The sequence below is a fragment of the Elephas maximus genome, chromosome 19 (assembly GCF_024166365.1).
Source record: "Elephas maximus indicus isolate mEleMax1 chromosome 19, mEleMax1 primary haplotype, whole genome shotgun sequence".
Taxonomy (NCBI): domain Eukaryota; kingdom Metazoa; phylum Chordata; class Mammalia; order Proboscidea; family Elephantidae; genus Elephas; species Elephas maximus.
Window position 1 is genome coordinate 52,731,823 of NC_064837.1, and position 22,919 is coordinate 52,754,741.

Below are 22,919 nucleotides of genomic sequence, written 5' to 3' on the forward strand. Positions count from 1 at the left end.
ATAGAACATTAACATGCCTCCCAGGGAGGTGTCAGGCAGAACAGGCTCTGAACCCTGCTTTGTGGGGTTGCTTTTTTGCATGCAGCTGAGTCCCCTCCTTCTTCCCTCCCCGCACTGCTCCGCACAAGAAGCAAAGGTGAGGGGCTTGGCGTGGCTTCCCAGCCCCTCTAAGGTGATTCTTGGCGGTTTCCAGACGTGACTGCGCCCCTAGTGGATGAGACAGCACCCGGCGAGCAGCCTCACACGGAGATACCAGAAGGAACCACAGGTGAGGGTGACTCCCTGAGAGAGGGCTGTGGGCCCAAGGGCTCCACTGCTGATGGTGGGTGCCCTGGCTGACCTGCTGGAGGATGGGGGTGTGCGTTGGGATTATCCAAGTCTCCAAATGAGGCAAGAATGTGGCCAGCATACCAGCTTCTGGGAATCTTGTGAGGGGCTTGATGCCCTGATGTCCTGGTGGTTCTGTGGCTTCCTGGCCAGCCTTCTGAGGATTTGTGGCTTTCTGAATTCTCCTCTCCTCTTGGCCAGTGATCAGTTCTAGAGAGTTCCAGAGAGTTCTTGAGGATTGTCTGAGGAAGGCTGGTGGCAGACCCCTGTCTTCTTCACACCTGACATCAGTCCCCCTTCTTGCTCAGACTCTGCCCAGCAACAGGGTCACCTCCCAGGGGTCAGGTCCCCCCAGGAGCACCTGAGCAGGCACAGGGTCCAGATAACTGAGCCTACCTTTTGAGGATCTTAATTGGGCTGTTCCTGCAGAGCAGAGATGTAGGTAGTCTAGCACCCATTTCTGGGACTGTGTTGCCTTTGCAAATATAGCTGCATAGAACAGGCATGACAAGACTGTTCTGTCAACACAGATGACGGGAATAGGTCAGATGAGACACTGGCCAGAAATAGCACTGGACTCAGGGCTGCCAGATCCATTCGGGAGCTGCCCAGCCTGGGCGGCGGGTGCTGTGGGCAGGCCTTTAGGGAGCAGCCAGCACAGCCTGGTACTCTCATGCTATTCCCTGCTCAGTCTCTGTACTGGGCTCACGTAAAGATTCCAGCATTGGCTTCGTGATTCAAAAGGTGCCCAGTAGCTCAACGAGAAATGTAGAACAGCTCTGGACGGAATTTCGCCAGCAGTGGAGAGGTGGAAGATGTCCCGTCAGAAGTTTGTCTTTCCTCCCTAAAGATGGTGCTCACTGCAGCCTCTTGGGAAGCCTGAGGCGTTTTCCAGGGCTCCCTCTGAGGACACCTACTACAGAGGCCCGCCCCCAACTCCTTTCAAATACATTTCTGCTTTTTTTTTTTTGTGAGATGGTACAGAGTAATGTCTTCTGAGGTGGGTGGAGGGGGCCAACTCCTTCCAAATACATTTCTGCTTTGTGAGATGGTACAGAGTAATGTCTTCTGAGGTGGGTGGAGGGGGCCATTCTCAAAGCTGGGTGGGGCCTCATCCTCAAACTCCAAAGGTCATGAGGAACTTTATTTTTGTCTTCCACTGTTCGTTTATAATTTATTCTGTGGGGTAGGTTCTTCTCTTACCCAGAGGAAGGCTATAGCTAACTATGGACTTTTCAATGACTCCTACGTAATCAAAAGCGCTTTAGTCTCCATAAGTCACAAAGCACAGTCTGGAAACACTCATCCGAATGTCCAGTCCCCTGTAGCAGTGGAAGCTCCTAACTTCACTCAGACTTGCAGCCACCCTCCTCTGGCCTGGAGTGGGTTGAAGGAGGGTAAGGGGAGCAGGAAAGCTCTTACTGGGTTGGCACCGCTGTGAGCTGGCTTCCTACTCTGCACACAGTGGGTGTTTAAAATTGACTCTTTTCTCCTGGGAACCTTTTTTGAATTCTTCCAGACTCTCCTTCCCCTTCCTTCACCGTCTCCAGTTATCCTTACCTGAAGACCTTCGTCTGCACTTCGCTCCAGCAGAAATGTACTCTCTTCTCAGCCCCTGAAGATCTACCTCCAGCCTCAATCTGCTGAGGTCTGCTTGCTCCTGTTGGTGGCCCTCTTGGACATGAGCTAAGGTGTCCCCAGGCTCTCCCTAACCTGAACTCATATCAGGTCCTTGGGAAACTCGCAGACATTTTTTGCCCAAATGAGCTTTGGGCCCATGACCATTGCTGGGCTGCAGGACTTGCTTTGCTCCGTTACCTTCTCTCATCCTCTAGTTTTCCCAGGTGGGATTTTGACAGCAGTCTACCATGTCCGCTCACCATAGGGGACACACATCAAGCTCTCTAAGTGGTCCTTTGATACCTTTTTGCTGGGTTTGAGATGGAGGTGGCCATTCCCCCAACTCCAGTTAGGGAGGAAACTCACAGCACACAGGTCTCTCCTCCTCAAAACTCTCCTCCCCTCTCCACCTTCTCGAGTCTTATGTCCTCAGTGTGGCAGGAGGTTTTAGAGTTTGGTAGACATTTCTGCAGCTATTTGTGCTTACTTACTAATCTCTAGTGAACAATTTCAGAAACCCATGTGAAATTGTTTACTACAGATTAGTAAGTAAGTACAAGTAAGCCCATGCTTACCTTACTTGCTGGGTAATCTGTCCTTGTCAAGGATTGTAAATTTGAAAAGAGGCTTTGATTTTGTAGGAAGGTGCTGCGGGGTTGGGAAAGAGACAGATGCCATACCTAGAGGCAGAATCTTTTGATGTGGTGGAAAAATGTGCAACTGCTCACTACAGATGATCTGGTAAGCAGGGTAAGTGCCATGCTTACCTTGCGTATCGGATGACCCGCCCCTGATGATAGGCACCTTAATTTAGCACCTCACTTTGGCATATCCTATTTACTGTATCTTGGGGCCTCCCGTAAAACTTCCAATTTAACACCCAGTTAGGAGTGCCATGTGGCTGCACTCCCTGTGGCAGTCGCTGCCCTGCTTGGATAAGCACCCACTTGGTACCTCATAAAATACTCTTTGGGGACATACGGAGGCCTGCGATGTGATGAGACCACTGTCACACATCCTCCCAAACTTTGGTTTCTCTGGGCACCTCCCTTGTTGGATCAGAGGGAGTTGGGGGATGCCACAGCCTCTGTTTTCTGACTCACGTCCAGGAGATTGCTGCTCTGCATTGGCACATGAAAGCAGAGCTGTTTGCCCCAGTGTCATGGTGGTGACGTTGCCCCGGAATGCCTCCCTGTGCCCTATGTCTCAAGGAGTCCGTGGTCATTTAACTGGACTTGCTGTCACACTGAGCCTTTCTTCCATTACATTGTCAGAAACAAACTCAGACCAAATTCAGAGCTGTCCCTCCATTTCGGTCAGCTCAATCACACTCAGCGCTGTTGGCAGATGGCAGCTCATGGAGCTGTAACCGTTGGACCCCGTGGGCAGCACAGCGTCTTGGCTGTGGGGGTCCAGAGGGTGTGAGTGCCCACAAGAGGGCAGGTGATGGGCTTCCTTAGCCCACAGCTGGCCCTCTCCCACCTTTGCCACAGCTGCCTGGGACAGCCAACTGGCTGGGTGTTTATGAGGCCATGATGTGGCTATAGGGTCACTGTGATTCAGAATTGACTCAACGGCCGTGGGTGGGGTGTGGCTGTCAGGGACTCAGGGAATTCTCTTTTCCCTAATCCCAGCTCTTCACGGTAGGCTTATGCTGGCCAGTGGTGGTAACTTTGCATTTCTGCTTTAGATGGTGATACTGGGTCATCACTGGTGTGTCTTAACAGGTTTGGGAGATAAGGCTGATGGTTCATTCTGTAGGCATCTCTCAGAGGTGGTAGCCCTCCCTGTGTGGCTGCCTATCAGAATATCTTGGTTCTTCCGGTGTCTTGAGGTCAGTGCATGTCAATGGGTGAACAACTTGTGTCCTAAACTCTTCTGGAAAACTGTTTTCGTTGTCTTATAGCAATATCTGGACTTTCCATGATGCGGAAATCGGCGTTCTAGGTATTAAAGCTTATTTGTTGTGGTACTATTGTTGTGGTCAGAAACTTTTCCCAGTCTTCCTTGTTTTGAGTGGGTGCTGACTCCCTAACCGGGAGCTCAAGACACCCCAGAAGCTGCTCACTGCTGCTGCTGTCCTCCCTCTGGCCAGGTGGCATACGTTCTGGGCTAATGTGGTTAAAGGGGTTTGTCTGGTAGTTTAGAGAAAAGAAACTCAACAGCTTTTGGGCATCTACCATATGCCAGGCACTTTGCTAAACATGTGCACACAAATTATCTTATTAGCCCTGTCCACCCTCCTACAAGATGAAGCGGTATTATCACCCTGGGGCTCTAGATGACAAAGCGGAGGCTCAGAGGTTAAGTAAGTGCTGGAGCCTCGGTTTGAACTTGGTCTGCCTGGCTCCAAAGCCCACACATCATCCTTCCCTGAACTTCCCTGCTCTCCTTGGCATGCTGGCTGGACTGGAGGTACAGCCATGGCTTAGCCATGGCTCCCCATGGCAGTGGCTCAGCTGCAAATTCGTCTCTGGCCTCACTCACCCTGTGCATCATTGTTGACCTTGGTGTTCAGGGCCCTGGACCCACTGTTGAGATCTTTCTCATTAGGTCATAGTCACTTGTAAAGTGTGTGGCTTTTGTGTGTTTTGTTTAGTGAACTTTGTTCATCAACATCCCCAACAATAGCATTTTCAGAGAAGCCAGAGAGAGGTACAGGACCTGGGTACTTTCAAGATGTGCCTTTCGTGAATGTTTTAGGGAAAATACCAGAAGATACAGACAGCTTTGTTTCTAGCAAACAATAACTGTCTTTGCTTTTGTCTTCTTCATTCACTAATGCATAAATCAGCTGAAGAAGCAGGTATTGGAGACACCCCCAATTTGGAGGACCAAGCTGCGGGACATGTGACTCAAGGTCAGTGGACTTGAATTGCCTACGACGATTTGCAGACTGGGGAGGAGGGAGATGGGAACACTCAGCTGGGCTGTACCCTGGAAACGGAATTTGGGCATGGGGCCTAAGTCACAGGGTTAGGCCCAGGAGATTCTGGGAGATCGGTTCTTTTCAAAAGATATATTTCTATTTAGATATAGAAAGAGCCGTAGCATTTTTTTTCTAACACCATTTCTAAGTCTTTCCTAAGGTGTTTACTGTCCTGAAAGGAGTCAGGGAGTTGAAAATGAATGTCCAATAGGAAAGCAAACCTGTGTGATGGGGGTTTTCCCTGCAGGCTACCCTCTGGCCGGTCCCAGGAGCAAGGCCTGCACCATGCCACCACCCAGCTATTTCTTTTGAACTTTCTTCTGTGCAGACTTCAAACCTCATATGATTTTCTTCTCAGGGATCAAAATTGCTGTGTTCAAGAAAAGCAGCTTTCTATAATCATTTATCATAAATATTTCACGAACCTGATTTTAAAAGTCTAGAGATTCCTACTCTTAGTGGGTGGGGCCCTCTGATATAACAAAATATGGGCTGGGCTTGTTTTCTATCATTTGCTGGAAAAATGAACTTGAGAGTCAAGGGTATAAAGTGGAAGCTTCCAGATTATGAAAGAGCTGGGAAGATGCTGTCCTTTTCTCCAGAACATGATCCTTGTCTGATGTGTAGTGCCTCTGCTGGTGTGGTCTGGTTTTGAGAAGAGAGCCCTGGTGGCACAACAGTTAAGCACTCAGCTGCTAATTAAAAGGTTGATGGTTCAAACCCACTGATCTGCTCGGTGGGAGAAAGACCTGCTGATCTTTCTCCCAAGAAAACCCTGTGGGGCAGTTCGCACGGGGTCACTATGAGTCAGAATTGTCTCGATGGCACCTAACAACAGTTGAGCCTAAAGAAGCATCTCGCTGAGGGTATTTTTAGGCCTGGCTACACATTCCTGTTCCCAGAGAGGCCACTACCCCCACAGTGGGCTAGTGTTACACATCTCATGGCATGGAAGACATGGTTTTGTTCTTAGGCTGACAAAGACCTTCGAAAAATATTAGAAGGGGTAGGAATGTAAAATGGAGGGAGCCCGGTCTGTGTTAAATAACTAGAACACTGATGCCTGCTTCTTCTAGGCCATGTTTTTCAGCGTAGGTAAAATTAAAAAAAAAAAAAAACCAAACCCACTGCCGTTGAGTGGATTCCGACTCATAGCAACCCTATAGGACGGAGTAGAACTGCCCCACGGAGTTTCCAAGGAGCGCCTGGCAGATTCAAACTGCGGAACTCTTGGTTAGCAGCCATAACACTTAATCACTATGCCCCCAGGGTAAAATTAGAGGCCTTTAATACAGGGGGAGATCCTGGTGGCGTAGTGGTTAAGTGCTATGGCTGCTAACCAAGAGTTCAGCAGTTCAAATCCGCCAGGCACTCCTTGGAAACTCTAATCCGCCAGGCGCTCCTTGGAAACTCTACGGGGCAGTTCTATTCTGTTCTATGGGGTCGCTATGACTTGAAGGCAGTGGGTTTGGTTTTGGTTTTTTAATACAGGGAACCCTGGTGGCGCATTGGCTAAGGACTTGGCTGCTAACCAAAAGGCTGGCAGTTTGAACCCACCAGCTACTCCCAGGAGAAAGATGTGGCAATCTGCTTCAGTAAAGATTTACCGCCTTGGAAACCTTATGGGGCAGTTCTACCCTGTCCTGTAGGGTCACTGTGAGTCAGAATTGACTTGACAGCAATGGGTTTGGTGTTTTTTTTTTTTTTTTTAAATAAAGTATAACCTAAGGAAATGGCCGTTTGTTTCCATAAGAAGAAGTGAATTTGAGTTTTTTCTGCAGGTTTGTATTGCAAGCTGTGTGTACATGTCCCTAAAATATAATTCACTCAACAAAAAGATCAAGCCAGCTTCTTTTCTGGAAATTTTGCTTTTGTGCTCACTGAATTTCTAAATTTTCAGACAGCATTCTGGAATCATATAGGTATGTATAAAGATGAACCTCAGGTACCAATTGCAGTCGGAAAATTGGCACCAAATAAATAAACGTGTAGCGGTTTCTACTTCTGCTCCCATGGCCAATATTAATGTCTTCATCGGAACTGCTGGTCCAAATTGCCAAGCCTCGTTCCTCAAGTGAAGCCTTGGGAAATCCCGACACACTGGTGATCCACAAAACATACTTTATTTGCCAAATCTCTGCAGTCTGTCAGATCTAGGAAGAGATGTATAAACAAAAGTACAGTTTTTAGATCTTTTCATTGCTGTTTCCTTTTGCAGAAGAAAAACTTTTGGCACCCTCTACTCAGTACCTGAGACAGAAAAATGTACTTCAGGTTAGAGCTACAATATTCTGAGAATAAAATATAGGGGTCCCTGGGTGAGGCAAGTGGAAACATACTTGGCTAACCAAAAAATTGGAGTTTTGAGTCCACCCAGAGGTGCCTTGGAATAAAGGCCTGGTGATCTACTTCCAAAAAATTAGCCATTGAGAACCCTATGGAGCACAGTTCTACTTTGACACACATAGGGTTGCCATGAGTCAGAATCAACCCCCACAGCAACCTTTTTTTTTTTTTTAAGATATAGGAAAGGCCTTACCCATCCCTTGCTTACCCCAAGGGGTAAACCCTTCCTCTATAAGCTTCACAGAGACCAGGTTCTCTGAGGGGCAGGGCGTACACTTTATCCAGACCCCTGAGGCCATCACGCTGTGTTTGCCCAGATATATGGTTACCTCTGGGCTGCCCCTCCCCAAGTGATTCCTGTGTGTGATATTAATATTTGCCAAGCGCTTCATCTTATCCACGGAAACCTGGTGACACAGTGGTTAAGTGCTCAACTGCTAACGAAAGGTTGGTGGTTTGAACCCACCAGCCTTTCCGCAGGAGAAAGATGTGGCAGTCTGCTTCCATAAAGATTACAGCCTTGGGGCAGTTCTACCTCTGTCCTATAGGGTCGCTATGAGTCAGAATTGACTTGACAGTAATGGGTTTGGTTTGGTCATCTTATCCTGGGAACTCAATAGAATATTCTTCCAGCCTGGCTTCTTCCCCCAGGAATATAACTGCATTCACCTTAGGTTCCTCACACACACACTGTTCAATCATACAGTGATGACTTTTCAAGGTAAGTTTACTATTTATGTTTGGGGCCCTTGACTCTTTTTTAATGGGGCCCTTTTAAAGACTCGTAGTTTATCAAAATACAACAATATCTCAGTCAAGAGCAATTTCTAGAAAGCTCTGGGAGGAGAGGTTTTTCTGGAAGCCACTGGAAACCTGGTTGTCTCCACGGCCCTATAACAAGCAGCGCCAGGGCCTCCAGTCTGTTGATCTGGTTGGTAGATAGGAAGTCATGGCACAAAGGCACCTGCCCTGGGTTATCTCCTGAGCACACCTGGTCCTGAGATCTCTGTTGTTCAGGCTGTTCTTCCCGGAGTTTGATCAGGGGCCTGTAGACCCTGCAAAAAGCAGAAATCAGTACCTTTTCCTGGCACTAGCTGATCCATGCAGAATACGTTTATTGATCACATACTCTGCGGCACACACTGTGGTCGATGCTAGGAACACAGAATGACTACAAGCATGAGCTCACAGCCTGGTGTAGGGTGGCAGGAAGCACAGCTGGGCCTGGCCTCCTGGTCATGAACCAATGGGCATCACACAGGCTAGGGAGAGAGAGACTGGTCCATGTGTTACCCGTGTGTGTGCACACCCATGTACATGCATGTGTGCAGACATACACACATTCTCCCATCTCCCTCCCTCGTGTCATCCAAACGACTTCCTTTTCCAAACTCCTCAATCCTTGGGGCTATGGTTTTGTTTAGAGGAGAGTTGAGGAGTTGTGTGGATTACTCTGTTGGGACTCAGTGGGATGTAAAAGGGTTGGAACTTCATAAAGGGCACTTCTCAGGAAAAAAAAAAAATAGCGTAATTCTCCAACTCTTAATAGACAGCCAGATAGTTAACGAGTGATGCACATGAATGAACCAGAAAAATATGTGTGTTCTTGATCAGCTTGGGTTAATGTGCAACAAATTATGTGGATTAATCTAGATTAAAACCACAGTCCAGAAGGGCTGGCAATGCCATTATCATTCCGATAATTCACAGCCAAGTCATCTACCCACCTAATACAAAAGGCTCGTCCATCATTGATGACCTGGATAAATCCAAATTGTGTTTCTGTCCGTAGGACTCCGTGGAAGATCTATTAGTGAAGAAAAAACTCAATTCCTGCTGATCATAAATTTGGATTTTCCAGGGTCTGATGGAGCAGGAATTAGGGCAGGGTTTGTTTATGGCATCCTTGGCTTTCATTTGCCAAAAAGGAAGCAGTGAGGGAAGGAGAGGAAAGGGGGCCTGTAGTGCACCTACCCAGGCTCCATCCAGGAGCCAGAATCTTTAGGGGGCTCAAATTCCTGTTCCCAAGCCCCTGGAAAGGGGTAGAAATTTCTGTAGCCCTGGTGGATTAAGCACAGACCAGCCCCGGCATATGTCGACATGTTCCATTCCAACCAGAGCCCACTGATAGGCAGAGGAATAATGCCAGCTCCAGAAGGGGCCTTGGAGGGTACCAGGTCCAAGCCCCCCTTTTACAGATGAGAAAACGGAGGCCTAGGAAGGGCAGGTGCTCACTCAGGGTCATCCAGCAAGTTGGTGGCAGACAGCCCAAGAAAGCTTTCATTCTAAGCAAGTAAAAGCAGCCAGAATGAGCCCAGCGTGTGTGCCCTCTTACCTTCATTAGGTGGGCAAGTGGTGCAGTTCAGTTTTCCTTTTCTCATTTCAAGAGCGATGTTCCCTCTCCTAAATAATTAATGCACCCTTGCTAACCTTTTACCAACACGGCCTCTTCAAACCCAGAGCAACTGAGAGTTCCAGCCCAGCAGAAGGGGGCGCCTGAGGGGCTGAGACCCCTGTCCAATGAGCTTAGCTCTCAGGTCCAGCCAGGACACAGCAGAGAAGCTTCTGGGGTCTCAGTGCTGCCTTGTGGGGGGAAATAGCCAGGAGCCCCTGCGCTGGTGGCCTCTCTTCTTTCTCAGCATCATCCCACCTGCCCAACGGCTCTTCCAACAGGAGGCCCTCAGGAGCCCCACCAGGAGTGGGGACAGAAACATGGGGAGCAGCCCAAAGAGGGTATGGCCTGGTGGAAGCCCATCTCCCCTAGAGATCTCCCCATGGAGCCCAAGAGTGTCAAAGTTGTCCAAGAAGGTGTCCTCGGTGAGCCAGGGCACCATGGAGGCCAGGCCACCCACCCAGGGACCCTGGGTCTGGCCCAGCAGCTTGCTTCCAACATCCCTGGGGCTTCTATCCTGCCTGAAGGTCCCAGAGGGGCCCACCAGCCAGGGACAGAGCCTGAGGACACAGAAGGAAGCCACCATGGCTCCGAGCTGCTGAAGCGCCAGCTTTTGGAAGACCTGCCCCAGGGCAAAGAGAAGCTGGGGAGTGAGAAGGAGGTCGATGAAGACCGTGACAGTGATGAGTCCTCGCCTCAGGACTCCCCTCCTTCCCAGATATCCCCACATCCACAGATCTCCCAAACCCCAGCCGGGCCACTCCCCCAGACAGTTTCCAGAGATGCTACCGGCATTCCCGGTCTCCCAGCTGAGGGTGCCATCCCCCACCCTGTCGATTTCCTCCCCAAAGTTTCCACAGAGACCCAGGTCTCAGAGCCCGATGTGCCCAGCGCGGGGTCGGCAGGGGAGGTGGCAGAGGGACACGAGGCTCCGGCCGAGTTCATGTTCCAAGTGGAAATCAAAGCCAACATGCAGAAGGAACGGGAATGTTCACAGTTGGATTTGGAAGAGACCGCACTTCCGGGGAGCCCTGGAGAGGAGCAGGAGGCCCGGGGCCCCTCTGTGAGGGAAGACACCCAAGAAGCCGACCTTCCAGAACGTTCTGAAAAGCAGCCTGCAGCTGGTCTGTCGGGAAGGCCTGTCAGCCGAGTACCTCAACTCAAAGGTCTGTGTCTTGAGCTCCCTCACACTTCCCTGGGACCTCCTGTGCCACCCAGGCCGTGGGCACTACCACTGAGCTTACAGCCCTTCCTTGGCTCCCACCGCTTCTGAGGTTCCCAAGACAGCGCTACACCCACCGACCACCAGGCGGCGCTGCTCGTCCTCTGCAGTCTCCTGGCCCCTAGGGCTTCTGGCAGCTCCCTATCCTTTCACGCTTGCCGTTTGCATGCCGCCAACACCCCCACTCAGTGCTTTCTGCCCTGTTCCTTTCTCGGGCCACTTCACTTATCCCCTGTAGTCGGTCCTTCAGCCCACCAAAGGTTGGTGGGCTGCACTCCACGGAGAGGATAACAACTTCCCATTTTTGAGGTCTTAGTTATTGTCTTGAAGAATCCTCACAGCCCTCCCAAGAGGGCATAATTAGCCCCACTTTGCAGATGAGATAGCTAAGGCTTAGAAAGAAGGCTTGCCAAAGGTCACCAGATATCAAGTGGTGGTGCTGGGCTTAGAGTCCAGGTAGATCTGCTCCGAAAGGCACAGTCCAGAAAATGGATTTTGGAGGTATGCCCTTGCAGCATAGAGGCATAGAGGGCACCTGCCTGCCTTCTGTGATGTCCTCTCTGTTGTCAGTGGATGTTACATCCACCTGCTGCAGGTGACACACACACAAGGATTTGGAGGTATCCAAGAGCCCAAGCTGAGCCTTCAGCTCAACAGCCCCTGCCTCCCACCTCCACCTCACCCTGCCTAGTGGCGAGAGAAATGATAAACAGAAACAATCTTCTTGTTCAAAGCGCCCCTTTCCTCCCTATGGCAGAGGCCCAGAGAATCCCCCACTGGCACTGCAGAGGTCTAAGCCCCATCCCTTCCTGAGACCGAGAGCACGACTGCAGCCACCCTTCAGGGTCTGGAGACGTGGGAGAGGAGGTTCCCAAGCATCAACATCTCTGAACCCTGGGCAGTTTCCAGGAGAGGCCTCAGGGCCACGAGTCCAGTGTATCACGCACCGTAGGGTTATTTGCAGGGCCCAGAAACTGATGCTACACTCTCAGCTGGAACCATCTGTTAAATGTTGATTAGACTCTGCTGTCAAGAAAAACTTTGAAACCTAAATTTAAAATTTAAGACAGAAAGAACAAAACAAAACAAAAATCCTATACTCAATTTTAAAATAGCCTACGTTCTAAAATACTGGGAGACAAATAACTGTGACTTTAACAGCTTACTACAGTGTTTCCTGAAATGATGTTCTATTGAAAACTGACCCACTGGATGGGAGTAGGTATGTCAAGGGGAAAAGGAGCTCCATGGCCCAATAAGTTTGGGCAAAACAGGCTAGACAAACTCAAACAGGTTTTGCTGCTGCAGGGCTTGTCAGAGCCTTTAATGTCCTAGTGCACGTTGTGACCCTCAAAAAAAATAGGATAAGTTCCCGAAATTTATTGGATCCCACCTGCTAACATCTGGAAGAGGGCTTGTTCAGTGGTACCCTAATTAGGAGATCTGTTGGACACTTCTGTTGTGACATGGACGATGCTGGTTAATTTGGCCAAAGAAGGGAACTCATGAGTCAGATCCACCTGGGGCTCTTGTTAAAATGCAGATTCCTGGGCCCCAGCTTAGGCTTCCAGAATCAGAGTCTTGGGTGGACTCAGGAATCTGTATTTTTGCAACCTGTTCAGATGCTGCTACTGCTGCTGCTGCGGAGTGAAGTTTAAAACCTTCTGGGCTAGATAAGCAACGCTGGCCCACCCAGACTGCAAGCAGCCAGCGAGAAGCGCCAAGGGGCCCCAGTGTCCTTGGGTAGGAGGAATATGATATTGAGATTAAGGAAGAAAATCGATAATCAGTTTTCATCAATTGATGTTAGTAGAAGGAAAGCGGTGATGCTGGTAGACGAGATGGGTGGCCGTCACCAAGGAATGTGGCTTCTAGACCCAGACAGTAGTTTAGTTCTGGAATCCAGGTGTTACCTGTAGGATGTTTGATAGTGACTAGTTTTTTCTAGCTGCTTTGAGGGAGTGAGATACAGAGATATTGGGAAAGAGCAACCATTAGCTCCCTTCCAAGGAGCTGTGGTGGTACAACAGTTAAGCATTTGAACCCACCCAGCAGCCCTATGGGAGAAAAAGACCTGTTTTTTTTTCTGGAAAAGGCCTGATTTGTTTCTGTAAAGATTGCAACCAAGAAAACCCTATGAGGCAGTTTTACTCTGTCACATGGGGTCGCTTTGAGTTGGAATCAACTCAGTGACACCTGACAACAACTGTCCCCTTCCAAGACCTGTAGGTGAGAAGACCTACCTCAGCCAGGGCTGGACCAGGGCTGGGATGGACACATCTGAGAGCAGTGGAGGCCAGCGACTGAAGCCCCCATTCATGAGGGCCAGGCTCTGGGGTGCAACCAGCAACAGGGCATAAAGGTGTCTCAGCCAGGCTCGCCTGTTCTGGTGGCAGGTGATCAGCATGAGAGGAGCCAGGAAGAGGAGCATCAGGACCTCTGGCAAGCTGGCAGCACAGGGCGGGGGACTCAGAGGTGGTTCCAGTCAGTCCCCAAAAGGCCTAGAGGGTGAGCAGGACCCTCTCCGGAAACTCAGTCACAGGGCGGAGAGGGTAACTCACCCCCGACCCATGATCCTTGGGTGACAGCATGAGCAGAAAGAAGCCTACAGGATGGTTAGAGCCTGGCTGAGCTGTGCCATCCCTGCCCTGGGGCTTCCTCAGTGCCCTCCTTGGAGCGGGGTGGTCCTCAGCTGTTGTGGGGCAACCCTGGCAGAGGCAGGGAGGAGCTGGTGGGTATGACGACTACAGTGTGAGGCTGGCCTCACCTTCCTCAGACAGCCTCTGCGCCAACCTGGGCCTGAAAAAGTTTCCACTGCATCCCCTCTGCATGTCCCTACCCTTGGCCAGCCTGCTGTTCCCTCTCACCAGGTTGCTCTGAGCAATGACCCCAGCTTGCTGTGTTGATACTAACAACGTGAGACCTAACAGATTCAAGTGGAAAGAAAACCAACCAGGTTTCCGCCAAGCCCCAGGGCAAACTAAACAAAACACGGTGCACTGATCTGGGAGAAATCCACTTCAACCATAACTGGCCACAGGCTCTGTCTGAGAACTGAAGATATGGGGTGTAACATACATTCTCATTTTATATTTTATCAGCTCGCATGGTCAGTAAAAGCAAGGATGGGACTGGAAGTGATGACAAAAGAGCAAAGGTAAGCTGACAAAGCCTTGACACTCTCTGGTGCTGGTTGAGTTCATCTAGAAGCCATTTGATGCTTCGACATCTGAGTTCATTCTCACGCGTAGCATGTGTGGAGTGTTCATTTTAAAGAGTTTTGTATTTTTGTGCAAGTTTTAAAGAAGTCTAGCATTTATCCATGCTGATCTTTTTTTTGATCCTTATTCCAGATAAGGAGACTCAGTGGGTTAATGAATTTTGTTAGCCCTTTTATTAGCATGGTTTAAATGAGACTTACATAGTAAGTCCAGGTATGTTTGAATCTTCTGTAATAAAGTTTGAATTTTGCGCATCTTACGCTTCCTGCTATAGATCTAGGTTCAGCAAATATATATATACATGATGTATAGAAAATGCTGTTTAATTAGGGGGCTGAGGGATGTAGAACAAGGGAGTTATCGTCAACCTAAGGCAGAATGCTCCAGAAGAACCCTTAGAAAAAACGAGCTATGAGGTAGGCCATGAAGGGAATATAAATGGGTATTGGTGACGCACAGGTGGGAAAAGGTGCTCCACAGAGGAGGAAGAGCACAAGCAAAGACCTGGAAGCATGAACGGCCTACCCACATTCTAGAACTAGAAGCATATTGGCTGGGTTGGAGTAGAGCTCCATGTGGGGGCTGACGAAAGCTTGGAAAGATATTGGAGGAGGGAAAAGTTGATACACAGCTTAAATACCAAGTTGAGAAATGTGGTGGTTCACAGTCTTGAAATTGTGCCAAAGAGGTGACTGGCATATGCCCTAGTGAGTCTTCAGAACCCAACCAAGGAACAGTGACTAAGGTGGCCCGCTTGCTCGAAAAACACATCCAGAACCAGGCCCATTCTTCTCAGCGTTCATTTCTGAGGTAGCTTACTCCTTGATGGCTTCAAATCCTGGAAAATGCTTCTGTAGTGTTTTCCCAGGAAAATCACACCATGGCCCTAGATGAAGACTCATTTTTCTTAAAGATAGCTAAAATTTTTCAATATAAATTCTGCCTGAAACAACTGGACTTCAACCGATACTGGAGCCCTGATTGAGTCTCCAGGGCAGAGTGTAGCTCTGTGGGTTGGGCATTGTGCGTTGAGGGCCGTTCCTCAAAGTGGCCTGCCCTGTACAAAATCAGGGTCAGCTACCCCAAAGACCCTGGTGAGGCAGCTGAGGTCCCCACAGGGACTTAAGAACTCTGCCCTGGATTTTGGAGTGGTAGCAGTAGCTCCTTGTCAGTCTTGATGCACACTTAGTGCTGGCTGGGATGGAATACCTGCCTCATTCATTCATTACACACAGGCCAGGGACAGTACTGGGTCCCTGCACTGGAGTTGCTCACAGTCTAGTGAGGGGTCAGATTTATCACAGGCTGCAGCTACCCCACCCCTCAGTTCTTCTTCCTTGTCACCAGCCCCAGGGCCTCAACTTGCATCTCTCCCCTCTCACCACTGCTCCACCCCTTGGGTTTTCCTCACCACGGCTGGCCACAGAAAGGGCCTTGGCCTTGGCGACTTCAGCCAGGAATCCAAGGGGCAAAGAGGAAACAAGTGTGAGCAGCCGAGTGAAGCTTCCAGTCTGCTCTGTAATTGACTCCTTCCCTGAAACACCTCTAGACTTAGCTTCTCTGCTTTTATTCCTGAAGGTGTAGCCCTGCCCCTTCCAGCCCACTCTCCTCCATGAGGGCCATGTTTCTCGATCAAAGTCTCCCAGAATACTTAGTTCAAACCACAGGTGTCAGCTGCCATCCATCAAGTGTCCTCCTTACAAGCAGGCAGCTGCCTCTCTGAGGGCATCCAGCCTAGTGGCCACTTGCCCCACCCAGGCTATTTCCTGTTATGGAACATATTCAAGAGTTAACATTGGCCAGATTAGGATTCCACAGATAGCATTAAGATTAGTTTTATTTGAGACTTTAATCAGAAAGTGTGTGTGTGTGTATGTGTGTGTGTGTGTTGTGTGTATAAAACCTAGATGGTGTCAGACAGAATCTTTAAGGTTTGGGACAGGCACGGCCCTGAGTTTAGCAATTCTGATTCTGTCACTGTGGCGGAAGAGGGCCAAGGGTTAGCAGGCAAGCATGAGCTCCACACCTGGAACTGAGCAGAAATTGGGGCGCACTGACCCGTGACACATTGGGGATGTTTTCTCAAGAAACATCCTAAGTATCATGTGCCTTCGCCATCTCCGTTGACTTGTTGGGCGTGAACCACCTTTGGAGCAGTGGTCCCCAAAATGGAGGGTACAATGAGCTAGAGAAAGAACATACTAGAACTTTCATTCATTATTCATCTTCTCCTCTTAAAATTTCAATCGTGTGTTAAGTTTTATGGTGTACCTCGTATATTGGCATCGTAGCATATGCATTTAACTGATCAATACCTACAGGTACAGTGAGGTGCAGGGTCACTTTCTTATTCTTACTGATGAGGGTACATGACCCAAACAGCTTGGAGATCACTGCTTTAAACCATTGCCTGCCTTATTTATTTTTAGTCACTGTCCTTTTTCAGTTTGTTCCCCTCCCCCATGTGCTGACTTTTATTTTGATTTTATTTATGTTTATGTTTAAGACATCCACACCTTCCTCTGCTAGAACCCTGAAAAATAGGCCTTGCCTTAGCCTTAAACGCCCCACTCCTGGTAGCTCAGACCCTTTGATCAAACCCTCCAGCCCTGCCGTGTGCCCAGAGCCATCTTCCTCTCCTAAACACGTCTCATCTGTCACACCCCGAACTGGCAGTTCTGGAGCAAAGGAGACGAAACTCAAGGTAAGGACACCGCCTTTGAAGAGAATCAGGCTGCTCTCATGTGGTTTTCCAATGTCTCTTATTTTAGCCACAAAGACCTTTCTTCAGATAAGCTCTTTCATAGAAGCACCGTGTAGAATAGTTAAATTCCTGGTTGAAGAGGGAAAAGGGACCTCAGAGCCATGCTTCTCAGTTCCCTTTAGCTCCTCACAGCAGCAGCCCCAAGGCACACTATGGGACCCTGGTTGGAAAATGGGAATTCACTCTAATTGGCTTCCTTTGTCCATTCCTGACTTTGAAACTGGAAACGCTTCCAGATCGCCGTCATTTGGGTTGGACAGCCTCACTGCGTCGCAACACCTGCCCCCTAGTTCACGCCCTCCTGAACCATCTCATGGTCTTTGGTCAATGTCAGTTTCTTTTTGAGTTTGTGTTATGTCTAAAGGTCATGTACCCAGTAACCAAACCCAACAACTGGCCGTGACCTGTAGTCTGTGCTTGTGCCGACACTATCTCTCAACCTTTGGGTGATGTGTTAACTAACGGCTGGTATTCACTGGCTAAGGGCTCTCAGCACACCTGAAGCATCACTGAAATCTCAGGGTAGCTTAGAGGAGAACAAAAGAATATGGCCCAGCTCTGGTTGGCACACTTGGTCAAGTTCAACAGTATCTCCATAGACCAAGCACCTCTGAGGAAACCAACCACCCATCAGTCAAATAAATTCATAATTAGAGTCAGAAAACGGATGTCCACATAGCCATGGCCGGCTAGTGCTCTGCTCATTGATCAACACTGAGTGGCTATGAACCAGATCACTTTTATAAGCTTTATTGCATTTTTGTGAAATACATTAGCACAATTCATTCTGGTAACTAATGTAAACAATTTGTGCTATGGGTTTGTGTACCCGGCAAGTGCTTGTGATGGTCGAAGACATTTGTTCCATGTGGTAGGCGAAGGGTCATTCCCAATCTTAGCCTCTTTTAGAGTCAAAGTAAGAGTGAGGGGCTGGCATCGACTCTAGGTGACAATAACATTTCCCCATCGTAAAACCACCGTACCGTGATTCGGTTTACAGGGGGCAGATAAAACTGGAACGAAGATCTCCACACCCCGGGGAGCTGCCCCTCCGGGCCAGAAAGGCGCAGCCAATGCCACCAGGATTCCTGCGAAAACCACGTCTACCCCAAAGACACCACCCAGCACTGGTAAGAAGAATGTTCTGTTGAATCCAGCTCCAAGGAAGCTCTCTGTAGGGGCAACCCCCACCTCTGAAAACCCCTTGCCGTTGAGTCAGTTCCAACTCCTGGCGACCCCATGCATTACAGAGTAGGCCTGCTCCATAGGGTTTTCTTGGTTGTAATATTTACGAAGCAGATCCCCAAAATCACCCTTGGCCTTTCTTCCACAGCCCTGTTGGGTGGGCTTGAACCACCAACCTTTAGTTAGTAGTTGATCACAAACTGCGCCGTCCGGGGACGTATTCCACCTCTGAAGGCCCCTGGAAATTAATAACCCCTGATAGCTGATCAAGGCCTTGCAGTTTACTAAGCACTATGGTGTTTGTTTTCTTTCTGATCCTTTGACAATTTTTGTGAGGTAGAGATTGAACCCCCACTTTCTATCAATGAAGAAATCAAGGCTCTGAGAGTTTTCATGACTAGATCTAACCAGCTCACTTTATGCCTGAGGAAATACAGCCACATAACCAATGAGTGGTAGGAAAGAGTCTTCTTTGAGCTTCTCTGACCAGGGCCCCCGGGAGGCAGCCCGAGCATGAGGTGTTTTTAAGTCCCCAAGTAAGATGTGTGGCTGCTGTCACTGGCAACAGCAGAGCAGCATGGGTAGTTCCCTATGGATGACCCCACACTGGGCACAGCCCCTGGGCAGCTCAGCATGCTGGGCATGTTTTGAGTCCTGTATTAAACCTGATGGTCTTAGCTGAGCAGTCGCACGCTGTGCCCGTTCCCCGGCGCTCCTGTGAGTAAAAACCAGTGGGTCTGAGTACCAGTCAAAGTCTAGCTATTTTGCTTCCAGTGGTGCTAGTAAGAATACCAACCACTAAGCCAGTTGCCACTGAGTTGCTTCTGATTCATTGCGACTCCATGTGTGTCAGAGTAGAACTGTGCTCCATGAAGTTTTCAATCGTTGGTTTTTTTGCAGGTAGATCACCAGGCCTTTCTCCTGAGGTGTCTCTAGGTGAACTGGAACCTCCAACCTTTCAGTTAGCAGTTGAGCGCATTAAGTGTTTGCATCACCCAGGAACTCTAAGTAACAGCAGTCACCTCTGTGACTAGAGATTAGGGACAGCCAGGCTGAGCATTTCTCTCCCCAGCTGCCTTGGCAACCTGGCCCAAGCAACTGGATTTAGATTCTATATGACCCAGGGGCATCTGGTCTGCGATGGCTCTGTGAAGGTGCTCAGGAGGACTGTGGGTCTGGGTATGGGCTTTGGTGGAGGCCAGGCCCATTCCACAGTGCCTGTTCTTCTCCTTGGCCTCAAAACCCTTGATGTGCTGCGTGGCTTTGCCATGGCATTTGGCCCACAGGCACGGTAGCTATGGGGTCTGCAAGGACAGCTGCTCATGAAGGCCCATGGGTTTTGTTTTCTCTGTAGTGTTTTTTCTTATGTGTATAATACATGCCATCGAGGGGTAATTAACAGGATTACGATTGGGCTTTATTTACAATTTTGCTCCTGCTTTTTTTCACTTGGCTCACACTTCTTGAAACAAGGATGACACTTCTCTCCTTTTTTTTAATTTATTGTGGTAAAATATATATAACAAAACATTTGTCATTTCAACATGTACAATTCAGTGACATTAATTACATTCACCATGTTGTGTGACCATCACCACTAAGTGTTGCCAGTTTTTTTTTTCACCACCCTTAACCAACACTCAGTGCCCCTTGGGCAGTAACTCCTGTTCCTCCCACCTGCCCCTGGTAACCACTAATAAACTTTGGTCTCTGTTCATTTGCCGATCCAGATACTTCATATACATGGGATCATCATTATTTGTCCTTTTGTGTCTCACTTATTTCACTCAGCACAATGTTCTCAAGGTCCATCCATGTTGCAACATGTATCAGAACTGCGTTTCTCTTCATGGCTGAGTAATACTCCATGGCATGGATGTACCACATTGTGTTTACCGATCCACCTGTTGATAGGCACTTGGGTTGTTTACACCTTTTGGCTATCGTGATCTTACCTGCTCCTGGGTGGCAGGCTGCAGGAGGACAGATCTCCCCTCCCTCCACCTTGTTTCTTCCCAGAATGGGCCCCCGCTCCCTGTCCCTGCCGCCTGCCTCGCTCACCGTTGGCCGGGCCATGCATGCCTGGGCACCAGCATATGAAGAAGACCTCACTGAAACCCAGTGTTGGCTTGATTATAATGAGGCTTTCTGTGGATTTTTCTTTTTAAGCTACCAAGAAAGTACAGAGAAAACTACCCCCTGCAGGGGCTAAATCTGAGAGAGGTAATTCTGAGCTTGCTTCCCCCAGTAGGGAGGGTCCCTTTGCGTGCGTGGCTGTTATCAGCTTCAGTTTTCGGAGCTGGGAGTACCTGCTTCTGAAATGCAGGTCTTACCCAGTGAGCCTAAAGATGGAACAGTGAGAATTCCTGTTTCCCTTCTTGCATGTGGTTTGCGCAAACGTTTGTTTGAGGGACCTTTCTAATCCCGTGTGTGCTCATTTACTCTGGGGACAAGGGCATGGCCAAGGGCTGTTGGGGTGGAGGGTAGGGGCAAGCATGTTCCTGGAGACAGCTGTGAGTATTGGAGATTTGGACTGTTCCTAACCCAGGTTTAGGTGTGTGTATGAGTTTCCTGGGGCCACCTAATAAAGTAGGTGGCTTAAAACAACAGAAATTTATTATCCCACAGTTCTGAAGGCCAAATCAATAAAAACGATTGCCGTCTAGTCAATTCAACTCATAGCGACCCTACAGGCCAGAGTAGAACTGCCCCATAGGGTTACCAAGGAATGGCTGGGAGATTTGAACTGCCGGCCTTTGGGTTAGCGGCCAAACTCTTAACCACTGCACCACCAGGGCTGCTTCTGAAGGGCAGAAGCCTGAATTCAGGGTGTCAGTAGGGCCATGCTCTCTCCAAAGGCTGTAGGGGAAGAGCCTTTGTTGTTTCTCCAGCTTCTGGTCGCCCAGGCGTTCATTCCTTGGTTCCCAGCTACAGCGTCACTCCACCTCAGCCTCATCTTCACATGACTGTCTTCCCTCTGTGTCCCTCTGTGTCTCTTCTCCTCTTTTATAAGTCACCACTCAGACTGGATTAGGACCCCCCCTACTCCAGTATGACCTCATGTTAACTGATACCATCTTCACAGACCCTATTTCCAAACAAGGTCACATTCTCAGGCCCCAGGGGTTAAGACTTCAACATATCTTTCAGGGGGACACATCCAATATGCACCACCACCACCACCACCACCATTCAGTGCCATTGAGTTGATTCCCACTCATAGCGACCCTATACGACCGAGTAGAATTGCCCCATAGAATTTCCAAGGAGCGCCTGGTGGATTCGAACTGCTGACCCTTTGGTTAGCAGCCGTAGCACTTAACCACTATGCCACCAGGGTTTCCTATCCAATATGCAACAGCATGAAATTCCCACTGGCACTGATTAAACGCCCACCCTGTGAGTGACAGACGCTGTGCTGGACACTGCCTGTTACTACATCCAGTCTTCAAAACATAACCCTGCAGGGTACATTTGCTCTCCCCAGTTTCCAGATGAGAAGTCAGGCTTAGGGAGGTTAAGTGACTTGCCCAAGATCACTCTTCAGTAAGTGGCACAGAAAGAATTTGAAGCCACCATGAAGCCCACAGGCCACCCTGTGTCCTTTGGGGCAGGGCAGCAGAAGGCGGGAGGGCTGCAGAGGCAGGGAGAAGGACTGAGACCGGGAGGCAGAGGCCCATCCGTAGTTTCCGTATGTGGAAAATGAGAAAATTCTTCATTGTCCTGTCAGCATGGAACTTGACTACTTTAGGAATCCAGTAGGCGTGAAAGTTCACACATTCAAAACCGTGATGCCTAGTCTTCACTTGATAACAGACATCATCAATTTGTTGACAAAGAGCTGCCCTTCTCCAGGATGGGGTCCAGTGGATCCCATGTTTGTCACAGATGGTTCGTGGGGCTTGGGGGTGGACACTGCTGTTGGAAGCTCAGGGACCAGCAGTAAAATTCAGCTGCACAAGTTCTCAGAGCTGGCCCAGCATCTAGGCCAGGAATTCTGACTTGAGTGTGCTCAAGAATCCCCTGAGATCTTGGAGAAAACCGATTTTTTCAGGCCCCACTCCTAGAGATTCAGATATAACAGGTTTGGACGGGGCCCAGAAATCTGCATTTTACATGTCCTGCTCCCCCAGTGGCCCTGTAGATTTTGGTGCAGGAGCCCATGAGCCACACTTAGAGAACCACGGAGCCCATGAGCCACACAGAAACATCAACTATTGAAGTGTAATAGGGGCATGCCCAAGTGAAGAAATGGAGGTGCCCAGAGGAGGGTGGGACTGCTAGGCAGAGGAGAAGACCCCAGCAGCTTTCCTGGCGGGATGGTACCTGCACTGTGCCTGGAAAGGTGTGTTGGTATTTATCTGCACTGGCATGGAGGAAGGAAGCTCTAGGGGAGGGGACAGCAGGGCATGAAGTGTCATGGTTTGTCTTCAGAGCTAAGGACGGTGAAGCCTGGAGCAAGCATACGGCTCTGGACCATTCACCAAAAGGGAGTCGGGGAGCCTGGTCAGTGGGAAAGGGGCCTTGAACTTGCTGAGCAGCTTAATATACGCTCTGTGAGTAAGGGAGTCTAACAGTGCAGACTGTGAGGGCAGAAGTGGGGTCCTTTGTTCTGTCACCAGCGTTCAGGGTCAAGACCACCGTAGAACTGCACTAGAGTTTTACACTATCACCGCCTGGAGACTCCCTCACGATGGGTATATAATTACTTCTGTTTTCCACGAGAGGTCCCTGAGAGGGGAAATGACTGGCCTGAGACCACATAGCTAGTTAGAGTCCTCTCTGACCCCAGGGCTGTGTGCTGGAGTTGGTTCAGTCTCTGGGAGCGGGTGTTGGGTAGTCCTTGATAACCACTCTGTTGCTTTCCTGGGAAATGGGGTGTCGCTGTTGCTAAGTGACAAGGCAGGGAAGAG

At 49.3% G+C, this 22,919-nt stretch overlaps 1 protein-coding gene across 16 annotated transcripts in view; it reads left to right on the forward strand.

The window, feature by feature from the left end:
* MAPT (microtubule associated protein tau) overlaps positions 1-22,919 on the forward strand; it is a 129,745-nt gene that overhangs the window by 81,383 nt on the left and 25,443 nt on the right. For 4 of the 16 annotated variants that reach the window (XM_049861625.1, XM_049861628.1, XM_049861632.1 and 1 more), the window contains 6 exons: positions 194-268; positions 4,742-4,807; positions 9,896-10,780; positions 13,938-13,993; positions 16,564-16,761; positions 17,822-17,951. In XM_049861625.1, coding sequence (XP_049717582.1) covers positions 194-268; positions 4,742-4,807; positions 9,896-10,780; positions 13,938-13,993; positions 16,564-16,761; positions 17,822-17,951 — 1,410 coding nt within the window. The remainder of the gene's footprint in view (positions 1-193; positions 269-4,741; positions 4,808-9,895; positions 10,781-13,937; positions 13,994-16,563; positions 16,762-17,821; positions 17,952-22,919) is intronic. The other 12 variants (XM_049861635.1, XM_049861638.1, XM_049861637.1 and 9 more) reach the window with 6 other exon arrangements.